A 20,417-nucleotide genomic window follows, 5' to 3' on the forward strand; every position below is an offset into this window, starting at 1 on the left:
GTGGGAGGGAGAGAGAGAGAAACATTGATGTGAGAGGGACACATTAATTGGTTGCCTCCTCCACGATCCTGACCAGGGTCAGGGACGAACCACAACCAAGGTATGTGTCTTTGGCTGGAATTGAACCCGCAACTCATTGGTCCGCGGGCCAACGCTCTCTACCACTGAGCCAAACCAGCAAGGGCTATGTTTGATACTTTTGATTCAAAAACTTCCATAAATTGAATCTCTCAATTTACCCTGGCTACATATCCTGTATCACTGTCAATAACTTACTTAAAAAGATAATCCAGATCAATGGCAGCTCAATGTTGCCTCCATAACAAAAAATTTGCATCTATTTTCTATTTTACAGGGGGGGAAGGAAAATTATATAAATAAAATTTTTACTTCCTCTTCAAAATGGAGGATATATATATATATGATAGTAAGAATGCTCACTCCTAAGAATAAACTACTAAGATATTGGTTATGATTCTTCTTTTTTTAATCCTCAACTGAGGATAATTTCTCCATTGATTTTTAGAGAGAGTGGAAGGGAGGGATAGGAGAGAGAAAAACATCAATGTGAGGGAGACACATCAATTGGTTTCCTCCTGCATGCGCCCCAACCAGGGCCAGGGATCAAATCTGCAACCCAGGTACATGCCCTTGACTAGAAATCGAACCTGTGACCCTTCAGTTTGCAGGCTGATGCTCTAACCACTTAGTGACATCAGCCAGAGCTGACACACACACACACACACACACACACACACACACACACACACACACGTGTGTATATATATGTATATGTCTTTTTTTTAAAATGTTTTTTCTTTACTGACTTTATTTATTTATTTATTTTATCCTCAACCGAGGACATTTCTCCAGTTTTTTTTGTTCCGATAGAGTGGGAGGGAGAGAGAGGAAGAGAGAGAGAGAAACATCGATGTGAAAGGGACACATCGAGTGGCTGCCACTGGCATGACCAACCAGGACCGGGACAAACTGCTACTGAGGTACGTGCCCTTAGCGGGAAAGAAACCCAGGTCTCTCTGGACCGCAGGCCGACACTCTAACCGCTGAGCCAAACCGGCCAGGGCTCTTTAATGACTTTAGAAAGAGAGGAAAGGAGAGAAAGAGAGATAGAAACAGCAATGAGAGAGAACACTGATTGGCTGCCTCCCGCATGCCCCCACTGGGGATCAGGCCCACAACCTAGACATGTACCCTGACCGGGAATCCAACTGGCGACCTCTTAGAGCATGGGCTGACGCTCAACCACTGAGCCACACCAGCCGGGCTGATTATGATCTATTTTTAATAAGTTAGTCTGGAAACCTATTTTCCACATACTTGTAAAGAGTGTCAAGGCCCCCTGGTCTTTCTAATTGCATGAAGTTGTGTCGCAAGTTGAGGTAGGTGATATCTTGACTGTAGAAGAGATGTTCAGGAACCTCCTCAAGGCTGTAACATGAGAGATCAACAGTACTGATTCGCTGGGACACCACCTGAATAAGGTCAAAGAGAAGATCCATCTGAGCTAGTACTGAATACTCTCACCCAGCAAAGTATGGAATGGCATTTACACAAGAAGACACGAACTAAAAAGATGGGAAGGAAAAAAGGTAATGAGATCCAATTATTCATTTATCAAAACCAGTTAATTTTTATTTTCCTGAAATCATAAGCCGCTAGGAAAACCCAAAGGTATGCTATAAAGTATCTGTAAGAAGAACTAAAAAATTTATAAATCATAAAGATGGAAAAGTAACATTTCATGCAATATGTAAAGTTAAGATGATTCAAAATAACTACAAAACTTTGGGAGGCAGTGGGATATGGAAAAACATAGCCTTTTGTAGCCACACAGGCTGTGCTCCTTACTAGTGCAGTTTTTTCATCTGTACTAATGAGGATAAAATTTAAAAAACCAAGTCCTGGCCAGTGTGACTCAGTAGGTTGGACATCATCCCATGCACTGAAAGGTAGTCGGTTGGATTCCCAGTCAGGGCACATGCCTGGGTTGCAGGTTCAATCCCTGGTAGGAGGTGTGCAAGAGGCAGCTGATGACGTTTCGCTCTCACATCAATGTTTCTCTCTTTCTCTCCGTCTCCCTTCTTCCTTCCTCTCTCTCAAAAAAAAAAAAAAAATCTTTAAAAAAGAAATTAAATAACCAAGCATATAGCACACTGCTTAGCATTCAAAAGGTGCTCAAAAAAATATTAACTTCTGCCCTGGCCGGTTTGGCTCAGCGGTTAGAGCGTTGGCTTGCGGTCCAGGGAGACCCAGGTTCGGTTCCCGCTAAGGGCATGTACCTCTGTTGCAGTTTGTCCCTGGCCCTGGTTGGGTCGTGTGGGTGGCAACCACTCGATGTGTCCCTTTCACGTCGATATTTCTCTCTCTCTCTCTCCCCCTCCCACTCTATCTGAATAAAATACCGAAAAATGTCCTCGGGTGAGGATTAAAAAAAAAAAAAAAAATTTAACTTCTCAGGGCAGAAGAATGGAATAGCTACCAAAAATTGAAACTAGATTTACTCTGAGCAGATTGTATTACACAATATAAGTATAGAAAATTCAATAATACCAAAATGAGGTATAGAAAACATGGGTTCTGAAAAGAGGATCTAAAAATACAAACAAAATATCAGTGAAAAAGTAATTCACATTTTGATGACAGGTCTTTATACTGAAACAGTCCTTTATGCAACAACTTAGTTCCACAAAGAAAAATGTGTTAAAATTCTGTGAAGATAGTTAGGAGAACAAGAGAATTTGAAAACTGCAATACAACTTTAGAGAACTTCATCATTACAGGCTATAAAAGCAGAAATTATGCTGAAAAGCTAATTATCCTAAGCATATAGGAATAAAGGTCTATGACAGGATCACAGGTCATGTCCTATCTTAAGTTCAAATCTGAAATGGTACATCAAAGCTGTGTTAAATATATACAGACCAAGAACACTAGGCTACCAGTTGGGAAATGATTCCGTCACCAACTATTATGGTCGAGGGAAAGTCATTTGAATCTCATTCCTTCAAGGCCTTTCCTCCACACAGAAATGGGAAAAAGGTAAATGCACCTGAAAACACTTTTGAAAGCATTTTGTACTATGCAAATATAAATAAGTTAAGGACCTGATAGAATTTCTTGATGGTATTCATTACATACTCAGAAAGGCCTAGAATAAAATGTGTAAGAATTATAATTCACTCTTGGGAGTAACTTTAGTTTCAAAATACATTTCTATTGCACTTCTACATGATCTCCACATGACATCTGACAGCGTATTACCTTGGATGCCTGCCGTTGCCATCTCTGGTACTCAGCCAAAGTCTCAAAGCTGACATGATAAGTCTGAGCCTGAGCTCCAGCCGAGCTGAATGCAAGGGAGTACTGCCTTCGTTTCACTTCTTCTACCTGCAGAAGAGGAGGAAAGAAAACCAGAACCAATTTTTTTAAAATCCTAGTCAAAAAGCAAAGGATAATAGCAAGATAATAACTCAACTTTTTAAAATAGGCAAAGGATCTGAATAGACATTTCCCCAAAAAAGACAAACACATGAAATGATGTTCAATGTCGTTAGTTATTAGATAAATACAAATCAAAACCATGAGCTACCACATTACATTCACTAGGATGGCTAAAATAAAAAATACAGATAAATGTTAGATAACAAGTATAGGAAGGTTGTGAAGAAACTGGAACCATCATATACTGCTGGTGAGAATGTAAAATGGTGCAGCTAATTTGGGAAACAATCTGGCAGTTCCTCAAAAGATTAAACAGAGTAGAGTAAGCACGTAACCCAGCAATTCCACTCCTAAGTACAGCCCCAAGAGAACTGAAAACATACAACCATACAAAAACGTATCCATAAATTATAGCAGCACTATTCATAAAAGTGGAAACAACCTAAATGTCCATTAATAGGTAAAAGTATAAAAACATGGTATATCCACAATGAATATTATTTAGCCATAAATAAGAATAAAATACTGATACACTGTACAACATGTATAACCCTTGAAAACATGCTAAGTAAAAGAAACCAACACAAAGAACCATATATTTTATGATTCCATTTATATAAAGTATCCAGAAAGAGTAAATCTGTAGAAAAAGAAAACAGATTAATAGGTGACTAGGGCTGGGAAAAGAATGGGGAAATGATGGCTAAGGAGTATGAGGTTTATTTTCAAGGACATGAAAATATTCTAAGATTGATTGTGGTAATGGGCATGACTATAAATACATTAAAAGTCATTAAATTGGCCCTGGCCAGTTTGGCTCAGCAGTTAGAGCGTCGGTCTGGGGTCCAAAGAGACTCAGGTTCAGTTCCCACTAAGGGCACGTACTTCGGTTGCAGTTTGTCCCCGGTCCTGGTTGGGTCATGCGGGTGGCAACCACTCAATGTGTCCCTTTCATGTCGATGTTTCTCTCTCTCTCTCTCTCTCTCCCCCTCCCACTCTATCTGAACAAAATATAGAAAAATGTCCTCGGGTGAGGATTAAAAAGAAACAAACAAACAAAAAGACATTAAATTGTACACTTTAACTTTTTTAAAATATATTTTTATTGATTTTTTTAGAGATAGAAATATCAATGGGAGAGAGAAACATCCATTGGCTGCCTCCTGCATGCCCCCTACTGGGGATCAAGCCCAAAACCCAGGCATGTGCCTTGACTGGGAATCAAACCAGGACCTCTTAGTCCATGGGATGATGTTCAATCCATTGAGCCACACTGGCCAGGCTTAAGTTGTACATGTAAATGGATGAATTGCATGGTATGTTAATTATATTTCAATAAAACTGTTTATAAAAAGCAAAAGAATACTTATTTAACAAGTATGTTGAAAGAGGGGACTCACAGCATAATCATGAATGAATTTATTATTCTGTAAGTCACAAAATAATCTCAATTTGATACTAAATATTTGTTGAATGAATACATTCTACTGTTCTGGGTGCTGAGGGCACAACAGGGGAAAAACAAAACCCCTGCTCTCAACTGAGTTTATACTTGAAAGGAAACAAACACTCTAACACCAAAACTGTGACATAATATAGCATGACTTGATACAATGAATAATATGAAGAAAAATAAAGCAGGGTAAGGGCTTGGAGGGGAACAGGGTAGATGGTCTGAAAGATGAATAGGGAAGTCAAGGAAGGACTCACTGAGGAGATAACACATGAACAAAGACCCTAAGTGGTTCAAGGAGCAAGGTGAGGAAACCTCCTAAGGGAGAAGCAGCAACAGCAAGTACAAGTCCCTGTGATGCAAGAATTTATTCTGTGTTTCAAAACAGGAGTCTCCAGAACAGGCCCATGAGTTAAGAGGCAAAGTTTCTACTTCAAATATTAGACTGCTCCAACCCTTTCCCCTAACACTCGGGCAGACTGGAGATAGCTGCCCGCCTGCCAGGTAGGTGCCCTAGCTTGCTTTCTGGACTCTTCCTCCCTTACTTACTAGGTGCTGTGCTAGATGCCATATCTGACTCCCTCCGGGGTTGAAGTGGAGAGTGAAGAAGGACAAGGAAGCTATAAACCCAAAGGTTCTTACTAGACTAGTAGTCATAACCTGACTTCACACTCTCTGAGTATAGTAGATTTTAAAGGGGATTTAAAAGCAAGTCTCAATGGGTCCTTCTGAGGGTTCTCTGGATAATCCCCACTAACCCCAATCCAACCAGTGACAACTTTTCACAGATCTTTTGACCTAGCTCATGAATACTATTCCAGCAACTGACCACTACCCCTCCTCAGACCCGAAGGAATCTGGTGGTTCATTCACAGCCTGTCATCTAGTGAAGCCTGTTTGCCCCTCCAGGTGGCCCTATTGGACATGTTCTAAATGAATCCACCCACTCAACCAGTGGCTCTGGCTCTCTCAACCCATCTGAGTCACAAACTAACAAACCCAAGGAGTACACATTGATCCCAATGCATGAGCTAGGATCTTTGCTCTATCACCAAAGCAGTTAGATAGCCTATCTATCTCTCATCCTCAGGACTGCCTGGTCAGAAGTCAGGACACCAGCCCACTATGTTCTCCTTACTGCAGGGGACCTGTATCAAGGTCTCTTGAGTCCTGCTGAAACCTTTCACCAAGCTTGAGGAAAGAGGCAGAAACCTCCCCGTTCTCATTTGAAATGGTGGTAGGGATTCATGGCACAACAGCTTTCTTCAAAGAAAATTTCCAAATCCGACAGCCTGACCTACACAGCTTTGATAAGGATTTTTTTTTTTTTTTGGTATGTGCCCCTGGTGGAAACTGAACCCGGGACTCTCTGGTCCACAGGCTAATGCTCCAACCACTGAGCCAAACCAGCTGGAGCAAGGATGAAGTCTTTTCATAGTTATGGAACCACTCACATCTTGTCTGACATTCTAGCTCTGGTATATCATAGCCACTACATCCTAGTGGGTCAGCTGGAAACTCCCAAGTTATATTCATAAATCATTAGGCGTCTGGTGCCAAGTAAAGAATGAATCAAGTGCCAGAAACAAAATAGTTTAAGCAAAAAAGAAACATATTAAAAAGATCCAATAAAATTAAATAATATTCATAACTTTCAATTGTGATGCTCACAACATGAACGTTTTTCTTAGTAATAGATCACTAATCGAATGAGTCTGTGTCAAAATAATCTTATTGAAATGAAGATTAGATATTGTTTTAAATTAATCTTCCCTTTTAAATGTTCATTATGGGATGCTGACGCAGAAAAATATAGTCATGTAATGTCTAATACTGAGAAAAGTTTGTAAATCTCCCACTAGAAGTAAATTTGTCAACTTCTCTAGGTAATTACGTTAATGTTTGCATTATGTATGTTGAGACTACATTGTAAAATATGTGCAACTTCAGAATTATTAAATATTCATGGTGAAATTTTGTTTCCATCAATTTGTAGTGAGGCTCTTTATCCCTACTATGCTTTTGCATTAGTCTTTTTTGGAAGGTAAGTTTTATTGAGGCATAATTTACATAAAATTTGTAGATTAAAAAAAATTCACTAGTTTTAAGTAAACCAATGAGTAAGTTTTTATAAATGACTATAGTTGTATAACCCCATCACCCCTCTAATTTTCCTTGTGCCCCTTTGCATTCAATCCCCTTCCCTCTACACCCTGATAACCAGTGATTTGTTTCCTATCATTTCAATTTTGTCTTTTTTAGAATTTCATATAAATGGAATCATACCATAAAAAGACTTTTTGACACTATGTAGCTGTTAAGAAAGAAAAATCTCAGATAAATAACATGAATGTATTCCTGCAAACCCAGGTAAAACAGACCTGTATTTTATGTTAATAACTTTAAAAAATATCAATTAAACTTTAATTACCCATAAAAATAAAAGTAAAAATAAAAACTTTTTTGTACCTAGCCTCTTTCACTTACATTAATGCTTTTGAGATTCATCCTTGTTCGTATATGTATCAGCAGTTCATTCCTTTTTATTGCTCAGCAGTATTCCACCGTATGGATATACCAAATCTGTTTATCAATTCACTAGTCATTTGGGGTTGCTTGTAGTTTTGGGCAATTATTCACTTAAAAGTCTTATTAAGATATATGTTCATTTCCCCATACCTAGCAGAACTGCTGGGTCATCCAATAAGCATATTTAACTTTATAAGAAAGAAACAAACAAAAAAAAGGTTTCAAAGTGACTGCATCTCCACCAATGATGTATGAGTGTTCCAGTTGCTCCCCATCTTTGCTAAACTTGGTATTTGTCAGTTTTTTATTTTAGTCATTCTAGTGTAGTATCTAACTGTGATTGTAATTTGCATTTCTTAATATCTAATGATGTTGAGAATCTTTTCATGTTTATCTGCCATCTGTATATCTTCTCTGATAAAGGGTCTGTTCAAATCTTTAGCCCTTGCCCTGGTGGGTTTTGCTCAGTGGTTAGACATCGGCCTGCAAACCAAAGGGTCATGGGTTTGATTCCAGTCAAGGGCACATGCCTGGGTCGCAGGTGTGATCCCCAACCCCAACCAAGACCATGCAGGAGGCAACCAACCAATGTGTCTCTCTCACATCAATGTTTCTCTCTCTCTCTCTCTTTCCCTCTCTCTCTCTTCTCCCTCCCTCTCTTCTACTATACCTAAAATTAATAAAAAATATCCTTGGGTGAGGATTAACAACAACAAAAAAGATCTTTAGCCCTGGTCAGTTTGACTCAGTGGTTAGAGCGTCGGCCCATGGACCAATGAGTAGCGGGTTTGATTCCGGTCAAGGGCATGTACCTTGGTTGCAGTTCGTCCCTGGCCCTGGTCGCAGTTCGTCCCTGGCCCTGGTCGGGTTGTGCAGGAGGCAATCAGTCCATGTGGCTCTATTACATCGATGTTTCTCTCTCTCCCTCCCTCCCACTCTATCTAATGATAAATAGAAAAATATCTTCAGGTGAGGAATAAAAAAAGAAAAAAGATCTTTAGCTTGTTTTTTGCTAGGTTATTTGTCTATAACTGTATTGTAAAAGTTTTTTATATATTCTGGATACAAGTCCTTTGTTGCATATAAACTTTCAAGTAAATGTTTTGTATGATATTACTATAACCATATTAATTTTATTTTGGTTGCTATTTGACTAGTGTAATTTTTACATCATTTCAGGTTCAACCTTCTAAGTTTTAGCTGTCTCTTTTAAACAGCAAGTAGTAAGATTTAAATAACAATCAGACAATCACAATTATTGTGATTACTGATATATTTGGATCTATTTCTATTACTATGACTTGTGATAATTTATCATGCTAATTATTTTGCTCCTTTTTTCAACTCTTTTCCTGTCTTCTTTTAGCATTACAGATATTGTATATTATCTTTTCCCCCTCTACTTTTAGTGGTTATCCTTAAAATTTTAAAATTCATACTTGACAATTTTTCTAATAAAGATTAAAGTTGCCCTGGCTGGTTTGGCTCAGGGTTACAGCGTCAGCCTGCGGTCCAGAGAGACCCGGGTTCGGTTCCCGCTAAGGGCACGTACCTCGGTTGCAGTTTGTCCCCGGCCCTGGTTGGGTAATGTGGGTGGCAACCACTCGATGTGTCCCTTTCACATCGATGTTTCTCTCTCTCTCCCACTCTATCTGAACAAAATATCGAAAAATGTCCTTGGGTGAGGATTAAGAAAAAAAAAATTAAAGTTATCTGGTGTTTTTATTCTCTTAACTGAAGACTGCATCACACTTTACTTACGGAAAATACCACCACATCCTGAATATTGTTCAGTGAGTTAGAGCTCTAGTAGTTTAAATTTATAATTAAAATATAAAGTTTTTAAAACTTTTTACAATCAATATTAAATTTACCACCATATTTTATCAATGTGTGTACTATTGTTTCTTATATCTCACATCTTCCCTTTAAATTTACTTTCCTTTGTTGGTCTTTTTCCTTTTCCTTTTTTTTTTCCCCCCAATAAGGGGTTGTTTTTTAGAAGTACATCCTTCAGTAGTTCTTTCAGTGAGAATGTCAGCTCATTCATTAGTCTTTGCCTGAAAATGTCCTATTCTGTCTTGACTCTTAGATAACTCAGCTGGCTATAAAACACAGGTTGACTCTAATTTTCTTTCAGCAATTTTGTAGTCTTCCAGCACATACTGTTGATGAAAAGAAGACTGTTGTTAGCCTGTCAATTCTTCGTAGGTAATCTTTTTCTCTCTGGAAGCTTTTACTATTTGCTCTTTGTCCTTCATGTTCTGCAATGTGTCTGTCTAAACGTACATTTATTTTTATTTATCCTACTTAGTACCCCATGTACTTTCAGTCTGAACGCTCAAGTTTTTCTCTACTTCTGGAAATTTCAACCATATTGTTTTAGCTATTGCTTTACCATTCTCCTCTACTCTCTTCTTTAGAACTCCTATTAATGTATACCAGCACCTCCTTTAAGAGCTCTTATATATTTTTTTATCTGTGAAATGTTTCAGCACACCAATTAATTATATTAACCTGCAAAACAGCGGCTTAAAAAAAAAACAGAGTCAGTCCATAACTGGTACAGTAACTCCATGATGCCACCAGATACCCTAATGCCTTCTAATTTCCAAATGATCACACTCAGTATATGCTTGCCATTCCCAACACCAAGGGACTGTACTGGAGGACAAAGCAGGGCAAAGGGTCAAGCCATCCATATCTATCCCATTTTAAAGGGCTTTCCCAAAAGTCCCACCTGGAAATTTTCTTTTACATCTACTAGCCACCACTAGCTGCCAGGGAGGTTGGGGAGGTATAGTTTTTTATCTTGGTCATATTGCCACCCTAAACAAAATTCTCTTCTATTAGGGAAGACAGAGAATAGTCAAGAATTACTTGAATGGAAGGTTCATTTTTTTACTTTCTTGCTCTGTCTCACGTTTCCTCTCCACCTACCTCAACCTTGCCTTCACTCACTTTCTCCCTTTGGAGAAATTTTACTTAGTTTCTTCATTCAGTCCTTCAGCACCCCCAAGACCAGAACAGGTCTCATATTGGTAGTATTGGGTTCCCGCCCCATGGTTGATACTGGAATTACACACATTCATTCATTAAGCCAGTTGGGGCTTATTCATTTCCTGATCATCAGCCATATAACTGAGTCCTCTCACTTCTTTGGGGACCATAGCTGGAAATCAGCCCTGGTTCCAATGAGTGGATAACAGCAGTTTTGGGTTTTGGTTTTTTGATTGTTAGTGTTTTTTTCCTACATATCTTTCAGGAGCAGAGTACCACTCATATCCTGGCTCAAGCAATAGGACAGCACCAGGTCCTTCCCTTCATCATGAGCAGAGCACTTTTAGATCCAAATACTTACAGGAGTAGAACTCCTGGGCAGCCACAGCCTTTCAGACCCAGAGCCCAGCAGATCCTCAGATTCAGACCTACTATGTTTTCATTCAATATTCTTAAGTCTGGCTGTATCTTTTTATTTACTATTATTATTATTATTTTTTAATCCTCACTGAAGGATTTTTTCTTATATTTATCTTTAGATAGAGTGAGAGGGAGGGAGAGAGAGAAAGGGAAAGAGAGAGAGAAACATCGACATGAGAGGAACACATCGACTGGCTGCCTCCTACACAACCCCGACCACGGCTGGGGATGAACTACAACCAAGGTACGTGCCCTTGAATCAAATCCGTGACTCTCTGGTCCACGGGTCCATGCTCTAATCACTGAGCCAAACCAGCCAGGGCTATATCTTTTTATATATTTATCAGTTTATTACACATATTTTATCTACATTGCTGTGTAGATAAGATTGGATGTTTCAAAGCATAAATTTAGTCATTTTGTCTGGAGGTTCTCTTAAATTCAGAATTCCTCTGATGAGGAATTATCTAGTAAAGATGCAAGAAATGACATGTCTCCATGGTTGCTAGATGGGGGCTTATGACCATCCCAGAGTCTGAATTTTTAGACTAATGAGAAAAAAAGGAGAAAGTGGAAAGAATCTATATTGGTGATCAATAATGGCAGCTACTTTCAGTTTCCAAAGGCAGCTTCTAGTGTTAGTATCTTCTGTCTACTCTTGGTGTTACCAGCACCTACCAGTGGAGACAGTAGTATCATCAAAAGGATTCTGTGTCAACATTTGGAGCATGGATACCCTTTGGACCTTCCAGAAAGTCTGTGATGCAAATAAACCTGTTTATGCTTAAATTAGCCTGAGTCAGTTTCTTTCACTTAAACCTAAGAACTCGAAAAGACAAATTTTGGCCCTGGCCGGTTTAGCTCAGCGGTTGGAGCTTCGGCCTGCTGTCCCGAGAGACCCGGGTTCAGTTCCCGCTAAGGGCGCGTACTTTGGTTGCAGTTTGTCCCCGGCCCTGGTTGGGCCGTGCGGGTGGCAGCCACTTGATGTGTCCCTTTCACGTCAATGTTTCTCTTTCTCTCTCTCTCTCCCTCCCCCTCTGTCTGAACAAAAAATGGAAAAATGTCCTCGGGTAAGGATCAAATAAATAAAATAAAAGACAAATTTTGTGATGTAATCACTAATAATGCTCATATTATCTTCTTTTAAAAGATGTGAAAAAGTTATAAAAAGCAAACGTGATTTTTTTAAATTAAGGTGATCAAATGAAGAATAATTCATCTTTGTGAGTCTTACCTTTCCCCCAACCAGAGGCAAAATGTGCATCTTTCCAGTTTGACAATCCTTTACTGAGGAAACGATGAGGCAGGTGCCACAGAGAACAACCAGGCGTTCAGCCCATTTATGCAGCTGGGTCTTCCCCTTGCGTACATTATAGATGCCAGAGAGAAGGATTCGATCCAGATGATCCATCTGGCATGGTTTTTCTGAAAAGAAAACAGTACTTTAGAAGCCACAATTTAAGTAGGATAAGAACACTAAAAGGGAAAAAGAAAGTATTATATGTCACCATTTAGCAACCTTGTTGAGAGATGTAAGCAACCAAGCAACATAAGTTTTACAAAATAAGATCTCAGTACTAAAACGTTATCAATCACTGAAGTTATTGTAATGAGATTAGTGTGAATTTTTGTTTAGAGAGCAAGGTTTTATTTTGGGTGACACTGTTAATTCTTCTTCCAAAAGCCGTATCTCCATGTACACAAAGAAAGGCAGTATTGCCAAGTGGTTAAGATCATGGACTTGGGAGCCAGACAGTCAAACCTGAGTCTGAATCCTGATTCTGCCATTTACTTTGTTCCTTGAACTGCTTAATCCCACTAAGCCTGATATTCCTCATAACACAGTTTGGATTTTAATAGTCCTACCTACCTTCAAGGGATTCTTATAAAAAATAAGATAATGAATATAAAGTACTAAGCCTAGTTTTAGGTAGAAAAGAAGTACAAAATAAATGACAAGTGTTACTGTGATCAGTCTATTCTAGAAGGAAGAAATAAATAACTGTACTGGCCAGGTAGTTAGGTTGGTTAGCGCATCATCCCACTGCGCAAACGTTACAGGTTTGATCTCTGGTCAAGGCACATATAAGCAGTCACCAATAAATGACTGCATAAGTAACTGGAAAAACAAATATCTCTCTCTCAAATCAACAAATAAAGTAAAATAAAAAAAATAAATTAATAACTATGGAAGCACTCTAGTTTTATACACAATCCCATCTTTCTGCTCATGAGGAAAAGCTTATAGCTGATACTGTATTTCAGTCAACCATGCCAATCATGGTGGCAGAAGTTAAATGTGCATGTTAGAGCTTCTCCTTCTTTTAGCACCATCCACCCCATTAGAAATCTTTATATGACTGAGATATAGTGAAGAAAATAGAGCATTAGGACAGAACAGATGTCTTGGTTAAAGCACTACTAGAAGTAGACAAGTAGCTCAGCTGGTGTGGTTCAGTGGTTGAAAGTCATCCCATGGACTGAGAAATCCTGGTTCGATTCCCAGTCAGGGCACATGTCTGGGTTTTGGGCTCGATCCCCAGTGAATGCAGAAGGCAGCCTTTCCATGTTTCTCTCTCACATCAATGTTTTTCTCTCTCTCTCTCTCTCTCCCTTCCTCTCTCTCTAAAAAAAAATTAATAAAAACATATTTAAGAAAATAAAAATAGCCCTGGCCAGTTTGGCTCAGCGGTTGAGCGTCGGCCTGCAGGCCAGAGAGTCCCGGGTTCAGTTCCTGCTAGAGGCATGTACCACAAAAAAAAAAAAAAAAAAGAAAGAAAAATATATAGATGTAGACAAGTAACTTTACACAGAGATGAACAGGAGCAGCAATAGTATGAGGTGATGCAAACAGCCATGAACTGGGAGTTGAAAAACTGGGCTGTATTCAATATTATTACGTAATTGATTATTTCGTAACTGAACTTTGGGCATCACTTTGCCCGTTTATGTGTTTCTATATATAATATGAGGAAAGTGGCTGGATTACTTTAGAGCTTTTAAACTTTGTATGCTAACACTAGATATATGAGAGAGTCATTTCTCCTATTCTAAGCCAGTTATCTCATCTATATTCTAAATTTCACCTTCCTCAGGAGTTTGGTTCTCTCTTCTCATGCTTCCAATTCCTCCTTCTTTATGGTTTAGATCAAAGCTGTAAAAGCACTTAAGTTTTCTCCTATTCCCTCTCAGGTTCAGCTGCATAATTTCTTTAGTTCAGTGATTTTCCAATTTCTATGTGTCCAAGAATTATCTGACTTAGTTTAAAATGCAGAATTCCAAGACCCACCCAAATAGAGCCTAATCCAGAGGGCCTGGGATGGAACATAGGAAAATGCATTTTAAACAATTATCACAGGTCATTTAAATGCAGATGGCCAGCAAACCATATTTTGAGAAACTCTGTAAATTTGCCCCAATCTTCCCTTAGTTCTGACCTCATATATCCAATTGCCCACTAGACATGTCAAACAAATATCACCATTGACCTCAAATTTACAGATTCAAAACCAGTATCAGACTGAAAAGAACAAAGTAAAAATGATCTCTATTCACAAATGATATAATCTTGTATACAGAAAATTTTAAGTCATAAAAAAGACTGTTATAACTAGTAAATGAGTTTAGCAAGGTTGCAGGATATAAGATTTGTTTAAAATCAGTGGTATTTCGCCCTGGCTGGTTTGGCTCAGTGGTTAGAGCATCGGCCCGTGGACCAGAGAGTCCCAGGTTCAGTTCCCCCTAAGCACATATGCCTCGGTTGCAGTTTGTCCCCGGCACCATTTGGGGTCATGTGGGTGGCAACCAGGAGATGTGTCTCACTCACGTTGACATTTCTCTCCCCACCCCACTCTATCTGAAGATAAACGCAAAAATAAATAAATAAAATAAAATAAATTAAATTAAATTAAATTAAATAAATGGTATTTCTATGCACTAGGAATAAAAAATTCAAAAGTAAAATTAAAAAAGCAATTGCACCCAGCCGGTGTGGCTCAGTGGATTGAGCATCATCCATAGACTGAGAGGTCCCGGTTCGATTCCCAGTCAGGGTGCATGCCCGATTGCGGGCTCGATCCCCAGTGTGGGGCATGCTGCAAGCAGCCGACTGATGTTTCTCTCTCACATCTATGATTCTATCTCTCTCTCTCTTCCTCTTGCTCTAAAAAAATTTTTTAAAACATATTAAAAAAGAAAAAGAAAGCAATTGCATTTACAATAGCATTAACAATAATAAAGACAGTGCAACATTTTCACATTAAAAACTATATAATTGAAAGAAATTAAAGAAGACCTAAATAAATGGAATAACATGGAAAGACATCCAGCATTCATGGGTTGGAAGATATTATTAAGATGGCAAAACGTTGCAAATTGATTTATAGATTCAATATAATCCCCATCAAAATTCCAGCTGCTCTCATGGCAGAAATTGACCAACTGATCCTAAAAGTCATATAAAAATGCAATGGACTCAGAATAGCCAAAATAATCTTGAAAAAGAAGAACAGCCTGGCCAGTGTGGTTCAGTGGACTGAGTGTGGTCCCAGGGACTGAGAGGTCCCAGTTCATGCCAGGGTTTCAGGCTCAATCCCCGGTAGGGGGCGTGCAGGAGGCAGCCAATCTATGTTTCTCTCTCACATCAATGCTTCTCTCTCTTTCTTCCTTCCTCTCTCTCTAAAAATAAATTTTAAAAAACATTTTTAAAAAAAGAAAAAGAAGCCCTGGCCGGTTTGGCTCAGCTGTTAGAGCGTTGGCCTGCGGTCCGGAGAGACCCGGGTTCGGTTCCCGCTAAGGGCATGTACCTTGGTTGCAGTTTGTCCCCGGCCCTGGTTGGGTCGTGTGGATAGCAACCACTCGATGTGTTGCTTTCACATCAATGTTTCTCTCTCTCTCTCCCTCCCACTCTATCTGAACAAAATATCGAAAAATGTCCTCGGGTGAGGATTAAAAAAAGAAAAAAAAAAGAAAAAGAAGAACAAAACTGGAGGACTCACTTTCCCCGATTTCAAAACTTACTACAAAGTAAACAACTCACATATAAAGTACAATCATGACATAAGGATAGATATAAAACAATAAAACAGAATTGAGAGTTCACAAATAAACCCCTACATTTATGGACAACTGATTTTTGACAGGGCTGCCAAGATAAGTCAATGGGGAAAGAATAGTCTTGTCAACAAATGATACTAGGACAAAAAAATATCCACATGCAAAAGAATAAATTTGGATTCCTAACTTCACACATATACAAAAATTAGTTCAAAATTGATCATAGACCTAAATATAAGAACTAAAACTACAAAACTTTTAGAAAATAACAGGAATAAATCTTGTCACCATAGATTAGTCAGTGATTTCTTAGATAGTAACACAAAAAGCGCAAGTGACAAAAAAAGAAAACATAAAGTGGACTTCATAAAAAATAAAAACGGTTGTGCTTCAACAGACACCATCAAGAAAGTGAAAATATGACTCACAAACTTGGAGAGAATACTGACAAATTATACACACACACACACACACACACACAAAATAAGTGACTTGTATCCAAAATAAATAAAGAAGTGTTATAATTCAGCAATAAAGAGACAACTCAATTAAAAAATGGGCAAAGGAGTCCGGCTGGTGTGGCTCAGTGGTTGAGCGTCAACCCATGCACCAGGAGGTCGCCGGTTTGATTCCTGGTCAGGACACATGCCCAGGTTGTGGGCCTGATCCCCAGTGCGCGGCACACAGGAGGCGGCCAATTAATGTTCTCTTTCATCGATGTTTTTATCTCTCACTTCCTCTCTCTCTAAAAATCAATGAAGGAAAAAAAAGTGAGCAAAGGATATTAATAAATATTTCTCCAAAGAAGATACACAAAAGGCCAACAAGCACATGCAAAGATACTCAACTTCATTAGTTATTAGATAAATGCAATGAGATACCAGTTCATATCCAACAGGATGACTACAATAAAAAAAGATAAACAGAAACAAATGCTAGAAAGGATATACATAAAATAGAACCCTCATACATTGCTCTAGGATTATAAAATAATATAGTCACTTTAGGAAAGTCTGGCATTTCCTCAAAAGGTTAAACATAGAGTCACCAAATGATTCAGCAATTCTGCTCCTACAAGAAAACTGAAAATATATGTCCACACCAAAAGTTGTACACATATCTTCATAGTAGTGTTATTGGAGAACCAAATTCCTCCCTTGCTAGTGGGAGGGGGGTCCTTGGGATGCAGTCTAATAAGCCTATTCCAAAGTCCCCACGAGAAGATGAGATGTGGTAAAATACTTTATTTGCACGAAATTATATTCCTCAGTTTCCAATGTCCCATTTCCCTCAAGCCAGTCCTGAAAGAAGGGTAACTGAAACTTTAGTAAAGCCAAAAGCAAAGTCAGTGACTAGAGTTTCCATTCCATGTTGCAGCTGGGTCCAGCAGAGCATCAGTCTAAATTCAGTCCATCAGTCCATTGTGTGGAGTCCACATGGCGAACCCTGAGAGCCCTGAGAGCCGGGAGTCCAGCGCAGTATCGAGAGAGAGCAAGAGAGTGAGCTTTCCTTTGTCTCAGTTAAATACGTCTATCAGACCTTACTGGGCCTGCATCTAAACCACCTTCACCCATTGATCAGCAGAAAATAGACCTGAAGTGTTAAATTAACTAGTCTCCCCTTTATTCCTTTCGTGTTAAATAATAAGCAGGTTATTTTAACAGCATCATTAGCACTCATAACAGCCAAAAAGTAGAAACAACCCAAATGCCTATCAACTGATGAATGCATAAACAAAATGTGGTATAGCCATATAATGGAATATTATTTGGCCATAAAGAAATATGAAGTATTGATACAGGCTACAACATAGATAAACTTAGAAAACATTATGCTAAGTAAAAGAAGCCAGCCACAAAAAAAAAAAAAAATGCATGATTCCATTCATATAAATGTTCAGAATAGGAAAATCTATAAAAGACAGAAAGTAGATTCGTGGTTGCCAGACACTGTGAGAATGAACTCTCTGAACATACTGAAAAGACTGAATTGGGCCTGGCCAGGTAGCTCAGTTGGTTGGAGTGTTGTCCCATACACCTAAAGGTTTTGGGTTCAATTCCCAGTCAGGGAGGTTGTGGGTTCCATCCCAGGTTGGGGTGTATTCAGAAGGAAATCGATTAAGGTCTCTCTCTCATTGATAGCTCTTTCTCTCTCCGCCCCCTTCCTGTCTCTCTCAAAATCAATAAAAATATATCATCAGGTAAGGATTAAAAAAAACTAAAAAGCACTGGATTGTATTCTTTTAGAGGGTGAATTCTATGATATGTGAGTTATATCTCAATAAAGCTGGTTTTTCAATCTCATTATTTTCCCCAAACCTGACATTGCTTTTATGTTCTCCAACCTGGTTAACAGTATCATTTACTACAAAGTTCTGCTAAATTTATAAAAATGGGACTTCATGTAGTTTATTATACTTCCAAACTGCTTAACAGTTTCTTTTAAAGTTTACATGAAACAGATGTTAAATCAACTGATGTATAATTCTTTGAATCTCTTTTTTTTCTTGGTTGTATTTCTTTATATAATCTATTACAGGGAAAACTCCTAAATCTATCCACCACCACTCTCAGAAGAGAACATTCAATTCTGTTATTTTTAACTGAGTTCAATATGTTTCAACTAGTTAAATTCAATTTGACTATTTTAGAAATAAGGTCTTTGATACTTTTTTATTTTTCAATTACAGCTGACAGTCAACATTATTTTATATTAGCGTCAGGTATATAGCATAGTGGTTAGTCATTAATATAATTTACAAAGTGATCCCTCTGTAAACATGCTTTTTTTTTTTTTTATCCTCACCCGAGGACATTCTTACATCTTTTGTTCAGATAGAGTGGGAGGGAGAGAGAGGAAGAGAAAGAGAGAGAGAAACATCAATGTGAAATGGACACATTGAGTGGCTGCCACCCGCACATCCCAACCAGGGCCGGGGACAAACTGCAACTGAACCCAGGTCTCTCCGAACCACAGGCCGACGCTCTAACCGCTGAGCCAAACCAGACAGGGCTAAACATGCTCTTTTATTATTAATTTTGGAATGCCTAAAGTCTCTGATCTTCTGAAAATGATTAAAAACAAACAAACAAAACAGAATGAGGAAATCCGAATAAAAATTTGTAATGTCTAGCCCAACCAGTGTACCAACAGGTCGCTAGTTCAATTCCTGGTCAGGGCACATGCGCAGGTTGTGGGCCAAACCCCAGTCGGGGGCATGCAGGAGGTGGCCAGTCGATGTTCTCTCTCATGTTTTCACCTCTCTCTCCCTTTCCCTTCCTCTCTCTCTAAAATCAATGACACAAAAAAATGTTTTTTAATTCATAATGTCCAATAGTTCCAAATAAAAACGAGTTTTCCAGTCTCAAAAGCAAAAATTCTAAGTGGAAAATAAGGGATAATTTTAATATCCTTATGTATCTATACTTTCAAATGTTCTAAAGAAAATGGGTTACTTCCATAATTTAAAAAAAATTCCTAAAATGAGAATCAAGGGCAACCCTGAGGCAGTGAATATTTCCATTGCCATAGCATAATATCTAAATATCATTTTTCATTAAAATGAACCATAAGTCCTTTAAAAATGTTCTATTCCTGCTCTGAGTCAGACAATGAAAAGAATAGCTCAGGACATCTTGCTAAGCAAGCACTTAATGGAAAACCCAGAATGTTATGGCAGAAACTATTGGAGTCATGTTGGAAGGACACAGAAGCCAAGTGAAAAGAGTTTCCACAAGCCGAGATGGGACAAATTCAGATTCACAAAGAATGACTGTATTGAGCTGAAATAAATATACACAAGTGCATTAGATCATAATGATACTCAAAACAAAGAATAAAAAAATGAAGTCATACAGATAGACTGTGAATATAAATTGAAAGGCAAAACAATGCTTCTAGAAAATAATTTTTAAAAAGCAATAGATTGTACTATATTAAAATGAAGTACTTCTTGATTCTGAGTAACACGGAGAAAGCACACTCCACCCTGTCTCTCCCACTGTATGCACCTATAAAACCTGGACAGAAAATACATGGAGCAGCTATATGAGGACTCTAAATATTAAACAGCAGTAGGCAGATTAGGGGAGAAGAACTGAATTTGAAATGCCATCTAACCAGTGGTGAGTTTACCATTTTTTCTTCCTCTGACATTCCCCAGCCAGGACTCAAGAAAAGCCCAAAACCCAGAAGTGGGCATCGGTGTGGAAAGAGTGCTCTAGGAGAAGCCCTCAAGTTCTGCCTTGAGGAGTGGGAAACAGGCCTCTTAACACTCAGAGAAAGTGGGGGAAATTTCTCATTTTTCTTTTTCATTCCCCTTCTTGTTCATTTTCTCAAGTCCCAGCCCCTTGAATGGTTGTAATGGTGGGGAACACAGGCACCTAAAACTCTGAGTGGGGTGGTAAAACCTGTCACACTTTCTGTCGACTGCTGCTCAGCCCTGGATTGTGGATGCAATTGTGGGAAGCACTCAACAGGGGGTGGGTTGAAGCCCCAG

General features: G+C 38.7%; 1 protein-coding gene across 8 annotated transcripts in view; it reads right to left on the reverse strand.

Annotated features, from left to right (window-relative positions):
- Positions 1-20,417, reverse strand: part of PHLPP2 (PH domain and leucine rich repeat protein phosphatase 2) — a 77,958-nt gene that overhangs the window by 31,954 nt on the left and 25,587 nt on the right. For 7 of the 8 annotated variants that reach the window (XM_036273937.1, XM_036273931.1, XM_036273933.1 and 4 more), the window contains 3 exons: positions 12,099-12,289; positions 3,283-3,408; positions 1,339-1,493 (listed from right to left, as the gene is read on the reverse strand). In XM_036273937.1, coding sequence (XP_036129830.1) covers positions 1,339-1,493; positions 3,283-3,408; positions 12,099-12,289 — 472 coding nt within the window. Of the gene's footprint in view, positions 1-1,338; positions 1,494-3,282; positions 3,409-7,402; positions 7,499-12,098; positions 12,290-20,417 lie in introns of those variants that run through there. The other variant, XM_036273936.1, reaches the window with a different exon arrangement.

The sequence above is a fragment of the Molossus molossus genome, unplaced genomic scaffold, assembly GCF_014108415.1.
Source record: "Molossus molossus isolate mMolMol1 unplaced genomic scaffold, mMolMol1.p scaffold_m16_p_21, whole genome shotgun sequence".
Taxonomy (NCBI): Eukaryota; Metazoa; Chordata; class Mammalia; order Chiroptera; family Molossidae; genus Molossus; species Molossus molossus.